The sequence below is a fragment of the Danio rerio genome, chromosome 3 (assembly GCF_049306965.1).
Source record: "Danio rerio strain Tuebingen ecotype United States chromosome 3, GRCz12tu, whole genome shotgun sequence".
Classification (NCBI taxonomy): Eukaryota; Metazoa; Chordata; class Actinopteri; order Cypriniformes; family Danionidae; genus Danio; species Danio rerio.
Window position 1 is genome coordinate 1,977,480 of NC_133178.1, and position 17,961 is coordinate 1,995,440.

The 17,961-nt window shown below is 41.1% G+C and overlaps 1 protein-coding gene across 6 annotated transcripts in view; it reads right to left on the minus strand.

Moving 5' to 3' along the window:
- LOC103910188 (GTPase IMAP family member 8-like) overlaps positions 1-17,961 on the minus strand; it is a 38,236-nt gene that overhangs the window by 5,383 nt on the left and 14,892 nt on the right. For 2 of the 6 annotated variants that reach the window (XM_073943829.1, XM_073943830.1), the window contains 3 exons: positions 8,556-9,286; positions 6,386-6,427; positions 5,607-6,269 (listed from right to left, as the gene is read on the minus strand). In XM_073943829.1, coding sequence (XP_073799930.1) covers positions 5,607-6,269; positions 6,386-6,427; positions 8,556-9,286 — 1,436 coding nt within the window. Of the gene's footprint in view, positions 1-5,606; positions 6,270-6,385; positions 6,428-8,555; positions 9,291-17,961 lie in introns of all 6 variants that reach the window. The other 4 variants (XM_073943828.1, XM_073943831.1, XM_073943832.1 and 1 more) reach the window with 3 other exon arrangements.

Sequence of the window (17,961 nt, forward strand, 5' to 3'; positions counted from 1 at the left end):
TATCTTAAAGGGGCTAATAATATTGACCTTAAATGGTGTTTTAAAAATTAAAAACTACTTTTATTCTAGCGGAAATAAAACCAATAAGACTTTCTCCAGAAGAAAAAAATATTATCAGACATACTGTGAACATTTCCTGAATCTGGGTAAACATCCTTTGGGAAATATTTATAAAAAAAAAAAAAAAAAAAAAAAAACTATGTTTTTAACATCAAATAAGACAAAATTATGATTTGTTAGCTTTAACCTTTAGAGGTCTAAGGGTGAATTTGGTGATGTTTTGACATATGGGCTTATTTCAGCTACTTATTACATAGTCCTGGCCAACAGGTTTTTTATTTTATTTATATTGTTGTAATCAGCACAAACTGTGCTACAATAATATGTGAGAAATACTGATGTACATGATTGTGTTTTTAAAAGAAAAAAAAGTCAGTGGTTAGTAAGTTTTGGAGAACAAAAGTAGCTAAAATAAGGTCCAAAAACACACTAAGGGCCCTATCATACACCCGGCGCAATGTGGCGCAAGGCGCAGCGCAATATTCTTTTGCTACTTTTAGCTCGGCGCAAGGGTTATTTTGAGGTGTTGTCCCACACTGTTTGAATAGCAAATGCATTTGCGCTCAAATGTGCACCCATAGGCGTTCTGGTCTAAAAAAGCAGGCGTGTTTTGGCGCGTTGCTATTTTGAGAAACTGTAAATAGTCTGTTCTTTAGACCAGAACAAAGTCGGTCTATTGTCTGCCGCAAAGTGCGCCTGGCTTACACACTACACACAAGATGCAATACACAAATATCTTTACATATGAAAAATATATAGTATATTAAGGATATATATAATAAGGATATATATAGGATATAAATATAAATGATTAAAATATTACAAAACATGTTAATTTCTAGCCTACATGAAGATTTAAAAACCACTGCCTTACTTTCTTCATCTCGGGAGGCTTTTTCAGTTCATTTAATTTGCTTTTGTATAATGTGATTATTATTAGCAGTTTTATTTATTATATCCAAATTTATATTTGTTTTATTAAAAACAAGCTTAGATTTGCTCACCTGTCAGGTTTTAGACCATATGGGGCATGGCAGGTGTATTTGGAAATAACTCTTTTATTTATTTTATTAATTCTATTTATTTATCTAGTATTTTGACCACACTTGGTCATTATTGTTCATTTATTTGTTTGCTGGAAATTAGAACTCAATTTAAAAATAGTTTTGAAACAAATATTTGCGTTTAACAAACAAAATTAATTGATGTCTTTGCGGTAAGCTTTCCCCATCCACGAGAGCAAAAGTGAAAGTGAACTTACTTTACGTCAAAATGCGCTTATGGCGCGACACAGCTGGCTCTTAAAGGGAATGGGAGATGAGACTCTAACTGGTTTATTCTCAAAACACACCTATAACTCATTAAGAAAATAAACTCAACCCTTTTAGACCGTGCCCCACGACGCAAAGCAGATTTTCCCTTCCTTAAATTAGCAAAAATGCGTTCTGACACGCCCTGAAAGCGTCTGCGCCCTGCATTTTGCGCTCTGCGCATGGACCGTCAAAATAGAGCCCTAAATGTGCCTGAACAAGACTTTTAAGTAACCAGTCTATATAGGGCTAGAATATTTACTTCCCAATTATGTGAAAATTATTCTGTTATCTCCTTCAAAAACATTACAATGAAATACATTTTGTTAAGTTCGTTTTGGGTGATCTTAGCTTTATGTGACAACGGTCATGAATAGTGCTTAGCTAGATACAGTGTTCAGCATATATAAGTTCACCCCTCACAAATCTCTCTTTTAATTTTTTATTTTTAATAGGAAGCTCTACAATATTATATATATGCATATACATTACATTAGTCAGGGCTGAAGCCAATTCTGGAGCTTATCTAACAAAATAACTTACGATAACGCTCCAAAAACTAATACAGTCAAATTAATATTTTGCAGAAAAATATTAAATACATATTTAAAAAAGAAAGAATCAAGAGAAGCAAAAATTGAAATTTTAATTTTGTAGGCTGTAATTTTTCTTGAAATATTTTGCTTGAATTTAATTGTTCTATCTTTTGATTTCTCAGTAAGTTTGGTGACTAAAATATTATTTTCATAAATCTATTTGTTTAGGAAATCTGTTTTGTTTTAATGCACCAAAATACACTACTATATTTACTGAAAAATGGATTAAAATATTAATTTTCAAAATGGGCTGTGCTCAATTATGGTGAGCACTGTATGTGCACTTACACAGCATGCACAACAAATATATTTGAAATGTGTATTTGTATAAAACGTGTTTGCAAAACTGTTGTAATAAAAACTTTCTTGTGCTTTAATCCAGCATTTAATAAAATTTCTGAATGACTCTGAGACACTGAAGCTTTAAACATAAGAGTGAATAATATTTTTAACATAAAAAACAATTACTTTAAATCAAATATTTGCCCAAATACCCGATGATGATCCTGTGAGGTTAAATGGGTCATAATTTAAATTTATTCCTGGGAATAAAAATGAGACGTCCTTTCTAGCGCGCACTGCACTAGTGGGCGTGTGGCGTACACGGAAGGTGTTTTTTTTTTCTTTCAGTTTCTTAGGTTTTATTCAAAACTGAGAATTCCCTGAAATATTTTTGGGGGAAGGTGGAAGGGGGCAAGAAATGCTATGAGAAGGGCTTGCACAGGACTTTCTCATACATGTAATCGTTGACACACTGGCAGATACTCATCCCCATGCTTTCTCACACAAAGGCTGGCTGGTTTCGGATACCCTTGCTAGTTTAGCAATGTTTATGGAGGACGTTGTCTAAGATGGTGAATTATAGTTCACCTCCTAAAACTCCTAAAACTTACCACCTACCGAGTTCCTCATATGGCCACTGGCATCACCACCTGGGTTCTTTGACTAGCTGTTGCCGCTACCTGCTGAATCCCAAAATGGCCACTGCCACCACTTCCTGAGCTCCCCGAATGGCCACTGTCACCTGACCTGCCAGAGACTCCCGATCTGCCAATGCCTCCTGATTCAAGTCTATTCTGTAGGCCTGGCTTAGCGCCAATCTCACCTCATCTCCACAGGCCCGCCTCAGCTTCACATTACAGGCCCACCTCTGCTTCTTCCCCCAGGGTCCCCTTGGCTCCATGCTCCAGGACACTTTCAGTTCCATGCTACAGGTCCGCCTTTGATCCATGTGCTAGGTCTGCCTCAGTTCCATGCTCCAGGGCACTTTCAATTCCACTCTAGGTATGCCTAAGCTTCGCACTCCAGGTTTACTTCAGTTCCACGCTCCAGGTTCGCCTACCCTCCATGCTGCAGGTCCGCCTCAATTCCACGCTCCAGGTTCACCTAACCTCCATGCTGCAGGTCCGCCTCAATTCCACGCTCCAGGTTCACCTAACCTCCATGCTGCAGGTCCGCCTCAATTCCACGCTCCAGGTTCGCCTCACCTCCATGCTGCAGGTCCCTCTCAATTCCACTCTCCAGGTTTGCCTCACCTCCATGCTGCAGGTCTGCCTAAATTCCACGCTCCAGGTTCGCCTCACCTCCATGCTGCAGGTCCCTCTCAATTCCATTCTCCAGGTTTGCCTCACCTCCATGCTGTAGGTCTGCCTAAATTCAATGCTCCAGGTTTGCCTCACCTCCATGCTGCAGGTCTGCAAAAAATCCACTTTCCAGGTTTGCCTCACTTCCATGCTGCTGGTCTGCCTAAATTCAATGCTCCAGGTTTGCCTCACTTCCATGCTGCTGGTCTGTCTCAATTCCACGCTCCACGTTTGCCTCACATCCAAGCTGCAGGTTCGTCTCAATTCCACGCTCCAGGTTTGCCTCACCTCCATGCTGTAGGTCCACCTTAATTCCACGCTCCAGGTTTGTTGTACCTCAATGCTGCAGGTCCACCTAAGTTTTCACACTTCAGGGCCTCCTTATCTTCATGCTCCAGGGCCCCCTCAGCTCCATGCTCCAAATCTGCCTCAGCTCCACACCCCTGGTCTGCCTCATATCCATGTTCCTTGGCCTCCATAGCTGCACACTCCAGGGCACTTTCAGTTTTATGCTCCAGGTTTGCCTCAGTTTCACACTCCAGGGTCTCCTCAGCTCCATGCTTCAGGACCTCCTTAGCTTCACGCTCCAGGACTGCCTTCCTTACATGGACCTGGCCCTCTGTCCCTCCTCAGCTTCAGGTCTTTGCTCCAGGTCCATATCAGCTCTACATTCCAGGGCCTCCACAGCTCCACACTCCAGGGTCTACTCTGCTCCACACCCCAGGGGCCTCTCAGCTCCACTCTCTGGGGTCTCTTTAGCGTCACGCTCTAGGACTGCCTTTCTCAGATGGACCTGGCCCTCTGTCTCTCCCCCTTGTCTGCCACAGCTCCACCTCCCTCCTGAAACATGAGACTGATTTTGTTTGGTTTTATATTTATTGTGAAAAGTGCTCAATAAACTTTGGTAGCATCTGCAAGCCACTCCTTGGGGAGGAATGACAGCAGTTTTTGTCCTCACCTCCATGTTTCAGGTCTGTCTCAATTCCACGCTCCAAGTTTGACTCACCTCCATGCTGCTGGTCCGTCTCAATTCCACGCTCCAGGTTCGCCTCACCTCCATGCTGCAGGTTTGTCTCAATTTCACGCTCCATATTTGCCTCACATCCATGCTGCAGGTCCACCTCAATTCCACGCTCCAGGTTCGCCTAACCTCCATGCTGCAGGTCCGCCTAAGTTTTCACATTTCAGGGGCTGCTCACCTTCATGCTCCAGGGCCCCCTCAGCTCCATGCTTTAAATATGCCTCAGCTCCACACCCCTGGTCCGCCTCATATCCATCTTCCTAGACCTCCATAGATCCACACTCCAGGGCATTTTCAGTCCCATGCTCCAGGTTTGCCTCAGTTTCACACTCCAGGGTCTCCTCAGCTCCATGCCTCAAGACCTCCTCAGCTTCACGCTCCAGGACTGCCTTCCTTACATGGACCTGGCCCTCTGTCCCTCCCCAGCTTCAGGTCTTTGCTCCAGGTCCATATTCCAGGGTCTTCACAGCTCCAAACTCCAGGGTCTAATCTGCTCCACACCCCAGGGGCCCTCTCCAGGGCCTCCTCAGCTTCACGGTCTAGGACTGCCTTCCTCAGATGAACCTGGCCCTCTGTCCCTCCCCCTTGTCTACCACAGCTCCACCTTCCTCCTGAAACATGGGACTGATTTTGTTTGGTTTGATAATTATTGTGAAAAGTGCTCAATAAACTTTGGGAGCATCTGCAAGCCACTCCTTGGGGAGGGCACAGTTTTACATTGATACCACAGGTGCATGCTGTTTCTAGTTTGGATTAGTTTTTTAGCTTTGCAACCCTCGTTATTTTATTAGTTTTCACTTATTATTTTCTCCTGGGTAACCTGTCTGTGTATATTGAAAGATCTGCTGCCACCTCGCTCCACTCCCATGGCCCCCACACTCAATACAGTTAGCAAGCAGACCAATCACAGATCTTGTGCTTTGCATCACTGTGAGAGATATTCATCATGATATGGCGAAGAGTATGAGATTGTTTCAAAAACTATGCTGTGTAAAGTGACCCTGAAATCATATCAAATCACATCTTGAAATTATACCTGCTGCTGATTGAGTTCTTATCATGGATCTCCTTAGTTTCTCCATTTCAGCCTTGTGTTTGTTTCTCTCCAGCTCTATCTGAGCCTGAAGGAGCATATAGGATGTGTAGAAACCCCCTCTGTTCTCTTTCACCATGTTCTCCACATCCTGCAGCAGATCAGGAACCTGTGAGCTGTTCTCCAAAACAAATTGTCGAGCTCCAAATGCTTGAATTAAGGTATCAGTGTGTGTAATGTCTCTTCTACTACGAATAAGTTTACTCAGAATGTTCTTCTCTTGCATTACAACAATTATGACATGATTGTTGATTCTGGAGCTGAAGATCTTCTGGATCTCCTCCATTTCTGCTTTATCTTCATGAGTCAGTGGAGAGTCAGAAATAATGAGGAGGAAAGCATGAACTCCAGGATCACAGAGAGACACACAGTGGAGAGTCTGACGCATCACTTCCTCCTCTGAGAGACGAATGAGCTTAGGAAGCTCCAGCACATTGATCAGACGACCATGAAGATCCACAGCTTTCCTCACACACTCCCTCTGATGTAAAGGAGGAAGAAATGTCTTTTTCCCTCTTATAAGTTTTGATACGGAGGCCTTCAATCTCCAATTACCTCCACAGAGCATCAAGTTCAGCTTTTGCTTTTTGGTGACTTGTAGACTTCCTTAACAACAACAATAAAATGGGTTATCACAAGTTTTTTTCTTTTACATTTTCAGATGTATTTCTAAAAGATAAACATTACATTGCTTTGATGTGTTACATAAATTGATATATTACCCTTACCTCGATGCTGCTCTGTTCTTGGTTCTGGATTGCTAACTGTAATATGAATACATGAATATGTTTTATCAGTTTCAAACTTATGATGCAGCCTACAAGAAATCTGGTTCTGTGATCAGTAGTGGATCTGTAGCAGATGCTTTTAGATGGATTAACATTTACTACTGCAGTATGCTGACAAGCTGCACGATATTGTGTCCATGACAGCAGAAGATTTTTCAGGCTATAATGCAATAACCATTCTGTCATAATGACAGCTGTTTGTGTAGCTTCTCTGTGAACTATGGTTCTGTGTAGTAGATACACATTTAATAATGTTTCCAAACTCACTTCATACCTTCAGTAAAGTGTTTGAAATGAATTCATCTGTAAGATATGAGTCACGCTTAATCACAGAAAGCAGTAAAATCTTCTGTTTTTTAGCATTTATTAGATTTTATGAGTTACCTCATCTGTTTGTAGTTTCCGTGAGAGCACCCTCTGGCTTTAGGAGGAAATTAACTACTGATCACAGGACTGTACTTTTTCTGACAAGATGTGCACGACAATCACAGCTTTGTTTAGTCATGATTATTATATTGTTGCTGCCCTAAAAACCTGCCGTTGTGTATTATAACTATTGTTTCTCTTTTGTAAAATGCATTTGGATAAAATCATCTGATAAATGCATAATTGTAAAATAATTTTCCCCAAAACAATAATCTTTATTTGTATTGGTGATCACAGTTTGGGGTAATGCATTACAAATAATGTAATCAATGTAATATGATAATTTTTTTAAAATAACTAGTAGTGTTTACTACTACTATTTTGTTTTGTTTTTTACATTTATTCTCCTGACTGAAGTTATGGCTAACGCGATCATCATAGCAGCATCAGCCAATGTAACAAGTCTGCAATAGGCCACTGTCTAAGCTGGGGAATTTGCAAAAAATTATCTGATTGGCTGACACTTCCGTTGGCGCTTGAAAACTTGAGAAATTCCTAACCTCCACAGTGAGCAATGCCGCTGAAGCAGCACTGACAAACCCACAATTCAGTTTGGCAACGTGTGACATCACCCATTCAAAGTGTATGGGAAGTGCTGACGTCGCATGTGAATGGGACGTAAGTGGTGAAAGAAATCAAAAGTAAGAGTGGATGTGATGTGTATGATGTGGACACTTGAGACTTAGGCCCCGTTTACACTAATGTGTTTTAGTTTGAAAACGCATAAGTTTTGCTACAGTTACGCCATCTGTCCACACTGAGTTTTCGAGCGCCGAAAACGGAGGGTTTTGGAAATGCTGGAGAGGCTGTTTTCATTCTGAAACTCTGCTGCTCCGTCTCAGTGTGGATGGGGGGAAAACGGGGACATCTGAAAATGGAGGCGGGGCTGCTGAGATTCGCTACCTGATTGGCGCTTTTGTGTCATTGTGTATCCTTCCCTTATTCGTCAAGCCCCTATCACATGACTATAACACATGACTTTAACGCTACTGGGAGACAACAGACCAGCCTTTACTGTAAACAACAACATGGACACAGAAATGGGAGTGTTGTTTGCACTATTGTCTGTTTTAGGCGCCATTGTGCAGTGATTCATTTGTTACGTTTAGTAACAACTCGACCTCGTCGTCTGTCCACAAAAATACCTCTCTTGCTTTCTTTGCCATCGCGTTTATTGTTTAACCGGCGTTTGTTGACTAACAATAACCAAATGCCGAGCGAGACGCATGCTTTCTGTTTATACTAGAACGCGCATGCCCAGAGTGCGCGAATGGTCACGTGATATTTGTTTTTGTTGGCGTAGTGTGGACAGAGATATGTTCAGAAACGCTAGGTGAAACGCTAGTGTGGATGCAGATCGTTTTTGATCTAAAATGCCGTTTTAAAACTAAAACGCACTATTGTAAACGGGTCCTTACTGAGAACAAGAGCAGCAAAGTTCATTATACAGTAGACTAGTATTCTGCTCATTTACACATTTACTTTTCTGTGGTTGAACTGCACATACTCACTGGAAAAGCAAAGTCCGCTCAAATAACATGCCAACAGGACACTTCAATATAGTAACATTCCAAACACTGATGATGATTATACTCTGATAAAAACAAGTCTACAGAATTTATTACATTATCATTCACACACAGTGCAGTATGTTTTGCATGCCCTGCCTAATACTTACAAAATGATATTGCAGGTTTATTGCAAAGAAAACCTTTTGCTTCTTTCTGCTCAGAATGAGTTTCAAGAGCTTTTCCATCATCCTCATCATCAGGATCTCCTTCTTCTATTCTAAGTGAATTAAACAAGGTGTCCGGCTCATCCACAGATGTTCCTTCTGCAAAATCAAATGAATCACTTGATCCAAACTCTTCACTGTTTTCTCTGAGGATCTTCTTTGTCAGCTGTAATATTGAAGAGCGCCACTCTTCTATGTCTTCATCAAGCTGTAGATGTCTTTCTCCACACTCAGCAGAAAACTGCTGAAAGGTTTTATTCACCTTCACAGGTGACCCTTCAGCATCATGTGTCTTTTCATCAGTCGTAATTATGATGACTCGTCCCATCGCTTTTTCATTGAACTGTCTGAGCACATTTCTGACTCTACTCAAGTCCTCTTCGGTGAAGTCTTCATACTTCAGTACAATGATAAAGACATGAGGTCCTGGATCAGACAGATTCACACACTCTCTAACCATCTGTGTGATCTGATCATCTGAGATGTTTGTGTGGAGCAGCTGAGGACTGTTGATGAGCATCACGTGTCTGTGCTTCAGTCTTCCTCCCACTCTCTCTACTACATCTGGAGGAGCTTCACTGTCAAACGCTGACCGACCCAAGATCAAGTTTCCCACACGGCTGTTCTCAGACATGCTTTTACCCAGAAGAACAATCTTCACAGAAGCCACAGCGCTGACTGAAACACACAAATAATTTACAATGATTTTGATTATTAATTTAATTTAATTTAATTCAGGGCTTAAGGTTTGTTAAAACCCCTCCTCCTTCAATAAGCCAACTCTGCTCTGATTGGTCAGCTGGACAACTGTTTTGAATAGTCGTTCCATTTCAGAAAGGAAATGCTCATTTTAGAATGTTCATATGTCATAGTTAGGTAGGGGTTATGCAATTTATTTTTTTTAATCAGGTTGATGTAAATCAGTAGCAGCAAACGATTAAAAAAGCATAACATCTCATTACGATGATTTCTTTGTTTTGGAAACCATTCTCTTTATTTATCATGCACGTTTTTGAGTTATATATTTATTTATTTTATATATAACTCTACATTCACTGTATAAAAAAAAACTCATAACCATTTAAAAAAAAGTCGTTAATGTGACTAAACTTTTTCTCTTTTAGGTAAGTTAGGGTGATCCCAAGTGTTTCTGTTCTGCTTAATAGCAAAACAATGAGAGAGATATGTTTAGAGAAATTGTTATAACTCTTCTTGAAAGTCAAGTTTACACACAATAAGATTATTCTGCCTCTGAAAAAGCTCAGATGATGATGTCAAGGTTTTGGAAGTTTCTGATTGGCTAATTGACAATAATTGAGTTAATGTGAGGCACAACTGTAGACTAGTGTTGAAGGAAAAGCTCAAACACACTGCTTCCTTGTGTGACAACATGAGAAAATCAACAAGCTAGAATCAACAACAAAGCCAGATTACAATTAGCTGAATGACACTGGGAAAAGACTAATGTTTGGAGACATGTCCTGTGCTCTGGTGGAGCTTAGATTGAACTGTTTGGCCATAATGACCAGTGTTACATTTTGAGGACAAAGGGAAAAGCTTACAAGCCTAGAACACCATCCCAACTGTGAAGTATGGGGGCGGCAGCATCATGTTGTTGGGCTGTTTTGCTGAAGGAGGGACTGGTCCATTTCACAACATAGATGGAAAATTTGTGGGCAGAAATGAAAAAGCTTGTGCGAGCAAGACAGCCAACAAATCTGACAAGAAATCTGTAATTTGTAGACAGATTTGTAGAAATAACAAGTTTCTACAAATGAATTAAATTAAGAATTAAATTAAGAATTATGAATTATTGTGTTAGATAAATTGGGGACAATTTATATAAATTAGAAGAAATTAGTTAAAAATTCTACCATCTGATCTACCATCAGTGATCCAAATGGTCAATATGTGATAGTCTCTGGTTTATCTTTTTTGGTACATATTACATTGTGGGTCACTTGCCTAACTCTACTACCGCCCTAAAAGAATTAATTTACTCATTTGATTTAGTTGATGTTTGGAGGTTGAATCACCCAACTGATTTACTGCAATTTACATTTTTCTCTAACGTTCATAGCTCATATTCCAGAATAGATTTCTTCCTGGTCGACTACAAGGTTGCTCCATGTGTAACTGCAATTAAGCAGCAATCTCAGATCATTCTGCAGTTGTTACAGAGAATAAAGCAGTGTCACTTTATCAGGAGCTGGTTTCTCTGTGCGCCAGTGGTGGATTTTCCCTCACAAAATGGATGACCAACAGGCCTGGTATATTGGAAGCTATCCCTGAAAGTCACAGTGCAAGAGGCATGGAACGGTTAAACATGGAGTTGATTCATTACCTGTGGAGAGAGTGCTGTGTTTAGGGGAAAGAGGAATTCTTTCTATGCTAAGCCCTGTCATTTTATCAGCAAAGAAAATTCTGAGAGAGTTGTGAAGGAGAGAAATTGGCTGGGATGACACTGTGCTGGAGTCAGTGTCAAAGGAGTGGCTGAAATGGTTACAGCAGCTGCATTTGTTGGATGTGTTTAACCCTCATGCTTTGGAGATGTTGTTACAGCCCAATTACATAATTTCAGTGATGCCAGTCAGAATGGGTATGGAACAGTGTCTTACCTGTTGCTGAAGAAAAACATTCAGCAATGCACAGTGCTTTCATCATGGGGAAGGCAAGAGTGGCTCCGTTAAAATCGGTAACCATCGCCAGAATGGAGCTTATTGCTGCTACCATGGCCAGTCGCATGGGCATCCTTTGATGGAAAGAGCTGCATATGGATCTTTAAGATTCTGTGTTTTGAACGGACAGTACATCATGATCAAATACATCAGAAATGAGACCTCACGATTCAAAGTTTTCATTTCAAACCGGGTCTCTCAAATCCTGAAAGTTTCCAGTCCTGTGCAGTGGAAGTCAAAACACTACATGGGTGTCAGGGCCTCACTTTGTTTTACATCCTGAGAGTGAGTGGTCTGTGAACAAAGAAGATGTCAATTACCTTTCACCTGAAGACTTCGAGGTTAAAAATGTTGTAGGAGCCTATATGTTGACTTGAATGTAATTTGGGCTGTCATCACTTGGGGGCAATATGTGTACATAGGGTTTTAAAGTCGGTGTTTCTTGCATGAGAGAAGAAGACTTGAGGAAGGGAACGCAACGCAGTTTTTATCACACCAAACTCACACACCTTTGAGGTCGCTAAAGGGTTCAACATTATTAATTGTAAGTATGTATTTATAATAAGCTAAATAAAGTGAATTTAAACTTGAAGAGGAAGCAAGACTGGACATTGGTTGTGTGCGTAAAAACGTGCGTTGAGATACCAAGCCTTCGACATTAAGCTGATGTAACAATAGTAAAAACTCAGTTCCCGTTGGATTGATGAGCGGCTTGAATGAAACGAAGATTAAAGGAACCTGCTTGCTGTTGATGAGTTTGCAACGCTGACACGGACACACAACAAGGAAGAACGGTGGGTGCTGTTTATGTATGTTTAAAGGCTTCATGTAATGGAATGTGAAGTTTTGGATCAAACGGAGACATGCTGTGCTGATAGTTTGTGCTGGTTGTGTTGTTCATGGATGAAAAGGAAGAATACGGTTGTGAAATGGCCGCTGATGTTGATGGTGGAAAGGTTGTTTCGGAAAAGTTGCAAATGATGATGGTGTTGCTAATGAAGATGTGTCGTCTAAGAGAGTGAGAAAATTGACTGCAATGGGGGTGACTTTGCTCTTTGAAAATTTGCAAAAGTCTAGAAAACAGAACTTGACTCAAGTAAACAAAACCAAACAAAATGTGAATGATATAATTTCTCTTAAAACCACAAGTGAAACTGTACTCAATGTGGAAAAGCAAATGAAGAAGTTTGTCAAGTATTGTGAAAAGGCTGAAGATTTGCATAATGCAATTGTGGAAATGCCAATACCTCAGGATGAGTTTGATAAGCAAACAAAATGGTTCAATGCTAAAATGGCTGAAAATCTGTGTTTTAAAAAGGAAATCACTGAATGGTTGACTGATGCTGGAAAGTCATGGAGTGTGGATAAAGCCTGCGATGCTACATCTGCTGTAAGCAGTGACATAGGACCTGATGACAGTATTACAAATGTGTCTACAAATCAATCCCAACGTAGGAAAGTATCAAAAGGTTCAGCAAGTACTTCAAGTACGACTTCTTCTGCACGGATAAAAGTAATGGCAGAAAAGGCTGCATTACTACAACATGCTGCTGCTATGGAGAAGAGACATATTTTAGAGAAGAAGAAAGACTTCACATTCAAATTGTAAAACTCAAAAGTCAAAAGGAACAACTCATGCTGAATGCAAAAATAGCAGCCACCTATGCAAAGTTGTCTGTTTTAAAAACCAGTGAAGTTTGAAGCAATAAAAAGGCACCATCTGATGACTCAAAGAGTAAAAAATCTCACTCATCGAAATCTGATTTACAAGTAAATCTACCTGGTAATTCTACTCAAGTTGCAATGCACTGTACAACCACACAATAAGCTGCAGGCATACAGGATGGCACAGTTGGTGTTCGAAGTAATCCAGTCTCTCATTCTCAATTACAAGATAATTCTTCACAATCTCATGGCCATCTACAAACTGATACAGGACAAAGTATTCTGTATAACATCATGCAGCAACAGGCAAACATAACAGCTCAGCTTGTGCACAGGGGGGATGTGACTCCATTACCTCCTCGAATAATTCCAATTTTTGATGAAGATCCCATACAGTTTGCTGCATTCATTCAAGCTTTTGAGAGTGGGATTGAAAGAAAGACCACAAATGCACAGGATGGTTTGTTTTATTTAGAACAATACACTAGAGGACAACCGAGGGAGTTGGTCAGAAGTTGCCATTAAATGTCAGCAGAAAAAGGATTCTGTAAAGCCAAGAATTTGTTAAAGGAGCACTTTGACAATGAGTTAAAAATAACTGCAGCCTATTTGGAAAAGGTCTTGAACTGGCCTTTAATAAAACCTGATGACATTAGTGGTTTGCAAGCATATGCTTTGTTTCTGAGAGGGTACTGCAATGTAATGGGAAACTTGCAGTAATTGAAATTAATGTGTCATCGAACCTTAAAAATATTATGATGAAATTGCCTTATCGCCTTAGGGAGAAATGAAGAACCAAAGCTTATGAACTGCAAGAACGGAATGGTTGTCGGCTTAAGTTTACAGATTTGGTGGACTTCATCGAACATCAAGTTAAAATTCTCTTTGGAGATATTATAGACACACAAGCACCTACATCCCACAAAGCCAAAGTCAAGTCTGTACCTTTCAGTGGCAGGGGGCAAAATGCAGCAACAGTTGCTGTAGTCAACACTGTTGAAGGGTTTCAGTCTAAAGTCAACACATCACAGGACATTTTTTCATCCTGTTATGAATAAAAAAAACTCATGTTTTGGAGAAGTGCCCTGAGATTTAAAAAAATGACTCACAGACAAAAGATTGATTTCTTGAAAAATCATGGAATTTGCTTTGCTTGTTTAAAATTTGGACATATTAGCAAACGCTGTACCAATGGCCAGATTTGTAGCATGTGTAGTCAGAAGCATCCTACTACACTGCATATTTCAGCTAAGGATAAACCTATTGAGGAGAAACAAGTGAGTAATGCTCTGGTTATGTTGCAGACCTATGCTCATATTGGGGCCGGAGAACAGGATTGTTCTTTGTCCATTGTGCCTGTGCAGGTAAAATCTAAGCTTGGAGACTTTACAGTAACAACATATGCTTTCCTGGATCTAGGGAGCACTGCCACTTTTTGTACCGAAGGGCTTATGCGGAAGCTGAAGATGATTGGAACAAAGAAGCGGATATTGCTTCGAACAATGGGGCACGAAAATGTGGTAAACACATCTGTGCTCACTGGATTGGAGATCTCTGGATTATCTGAAGGTAAATTTATGGATTTGCCAAAAGTCTTGACTCAGAAGACAATACCTGTAAGTAAAGATTTGCTTGATCCAGAAGATTTAAGGAAATGGAGGTATTTGGATGATGTAAAAATTCCAAAACTAGATGTTGAAGTTGAATTGTTAATTGGCACAAATGCTTCAAAGCTCTTAGAACCATGGGAGATCATCAATAGTGAAGGTCAAGGATAGATAGCCCTCGATAGTCTATGCAGGGTCTAAGAGACCCATCCTTCTTTTTCACGAAAAAGAACCCCGCCCCCGCCGGTGAAGAAGAGGGCGGTATGATCTTGGCCGCTAGAGAATCAGAAATATATTTCTCCATGGCCTCCCTCTCAGGAAAAGAAAAAGAGTATAACTTGCCTTTAGGCGGAGACGTACCTGGCAATAAGTCTACTGCACAGTCATAGGGACGATGAGGAGGCAGAGAAGCAGCTCGAGACTTACTGAACACTCTTCAGGTCGAGCTACTCACTGGGCATGTTTGACAGGTCCATGCGCTCCTCCTGAAACACAGAACAAGAAACAGCAGAACGAGCAGACGAAAGACAAGACTTATAACAGTTCTCACTCCACGAAAATATCGTATGAAGACCCAGTTAATATGAGGCTTATGGAGAATCAACCAAGGATGACCTAAAACCACTGGTGTGTTAGAACAGTCTGTTAAAAAAAATGAAATGTGTTCAACATGATTTCCAGACGTGATAAGTTTTATGGGTTTGGTGGAGTGAGTGATAGTGGGAAGGGAAAGTCCGCTGAGGGCGCGTACTGCAATGGGTTGTGATAGTGCTATAACCGGAAGTTTAAAACTGAAAGCAAAACTAGAGTCAATGAAGTTTCCCTCTGCCCCGGAATCGACGAGCGCATGTGTGTTTTGAGTTGCAGAACCCCATGATAAGGTGACGGGCAGTAATGTAGCAGACGTAGAGGATTTGTCCAAATTAATTTCAGGAGAAATTAAGAGGTTACTGATGGGTGTTGTCTTTTACGGGACAGGAAGCCACCCAATGCCTCGCCCCACCGCAGTAGAGGCAGAGTCCCTCCGTTCTCCGCCGGAACTTCTCCTGTACGGACAAGCGGGATCTGCCCAACTGCATCGGTTCCGGGTCAACACTCCCAACTTCCGGCGCCATCGCCGAGACCGGCGAGTCAGGAACAGAATCAGGAAACCTGTTTTGCCGCATGCGACTCTCTCGGCGAAGCAGTCTGGAGTCCACCCGGATGGCCAAATCCACCCACTCGTCGAGAGTTTTGTGCAGATCTAGGGAGTATATCTCGTCCTGGAGACGATCAGAAAGGCCATGAAGGAACATGTCCCATTGAGCCTCCGCGTTCCAGCCGGATTCAGCAGCCAAAGTGCGGAACTCAATGGAATAGTCCGCCACGCTCCGTTTCCCCCACCTGTTGGACTTGTGTGGTCAGTAGTGATACCTGCCCAACCAAGGCCTGAATGGCCTGTGCTGTCGTTGCCAACGCCTCATCCTGGCGATCGATCCTGGCGATCGATCCTGGCGTTGCTGGTTGCCAGGAACTCCGAGATCTGCGACGCACTCGCTGGATCCATGTTAAGGTCAGTTCATTTTGTCACGCGTAAATAATGTTCAGGTGAATCCAAGTGCGAGTGAACAAAATAATAATTTATTAACACAGTCAAAACAAAAGCAAGGAATGAGTGCGGTGCTAGAACTGGGAGAAAACAAGGCAGGAATCAGGCAGGAAACAGGGTCCAGTAAAAACTCCTCAGGTCCTGAGCACAGACAAGATAGCAACATAAGCACACGTAACAAACTGACAATGAAACACTAAACACGTAGCACATATATAGCCACGATAATGAGTATCAGCTGGCGAACAATCAATCCAGCGGAGTGCCGTCATGGCACGTGAACACAAAACAAATACACGCGGGCCACAAAAACAAAACAAACCCACATGATCAAACAGACATTCCGGAAGAGCGCACAAACCTGCAACTGTGACAGTAAAGGTGTCACAGAAGAATCTGGATTTTCTTCGTTTCCTATGGTGGCCCAACGGTGATATTACGCAAAGCTTTAAAGAATACAGAATGAAAGTCCATCTGTTTGGAGCTATTTCATCACCAACCTGCAGCAATTTTGCTTTGAGAAAGCTTGCAGTAAATTACAAGGATTGCTTTCCAGCCAAAGCGTTGAATTCTATCCTGCATAACTTTTATGTAGATGAATGTTTATTATCTGTTCCCACAGAAAGAGAGGCACTTCAAAAGGTCAAAGACTTAACTGCAGTCTGTTCCAAAGGAGGATTCCAGTTATGCAAATGGATAAGCAACAGCCGAAAGGTGTTAGCAAATATCCCAGAAGAGTGTCTGTCAAAGTCAATGAAAGATCTCAACCTGGATAAAGACAATCTACCTGTAGAAAGAGCGCTTGAGTTGTATTGGTGTATAGAATCTGATGCATTCATGTTCAAGATTGCTGTAAGTGAAAGACCACACACAAGACGAGGCGTTTTGTCTATTGTGAGCTCTATTTATGATCCCTTGGGATTTCTTGCCCCTCTAATACCCCCCTCCAAATTGCTATTACAGGAATTGTGCAAAAGAAAGATCGGATGGGACTGCGAGATGCCACAAACACTTTCACACCAATGGTCTGAGTTTGTTTGTTTGTTTGCTTTATTTATAGAGCACATTTAAAACCAACAGATGTTGACCAAAGTGCTTTACAAAACGACCAGCATACAAAATCTATACCTATATATAAAAATTGTGCAAAATATATAAAACAGATTAAAATTAATTAATTACAATCAAAGGCAAGAGACAGAAGGTGAGTTTTTAGATGAGACTTAAAAGCACCAAGTGAAGAACATGACCGGATCTGTAAAGGCAGACCATTCCACAGTCGGGGGGCTGCAGCAGAAAAAGCCCTGTCACCTCTTGATTTCAACCGCGTTTTGGGGACAACTAGCTGAAATGTGTTTTCAGACCTGATTGACCTCAATAAAGTGTGCCAGTGAAGAAGCTCAGAAATGTAAGTTGGTGCCAGACCATTCAAACTTTTAAAAACAAGTAGCAATAACTTATATTGAATTTTAAACTGGACTGGGAGCCAGTGAAGAGACAATAAAACTGGTGAGATACTAGAAAATTTTTTTGTCCCAGTTAAAAGCCTAGCAGCTGCATTTTGAACCAGCTGCAGGCGTGCTATTGATGCCTGTGAAACTCCAGAATACAAAGAGTTACAGTAGTCCAGTCTGGACATAATAAAAACATTAATGACAGTTTCCAGCTCTTTAAAAGAAAGAAAAGGCTTCAATTTGGAAATGTTCCTTAATTGATAGAAACCACTTTTGATGACTGAGTTTATTTGCTTGTCAAACTTTAACTCAGTGTCAAAAGTAACTCCAAGATTTTTTACGTGACTGTGGACCTTA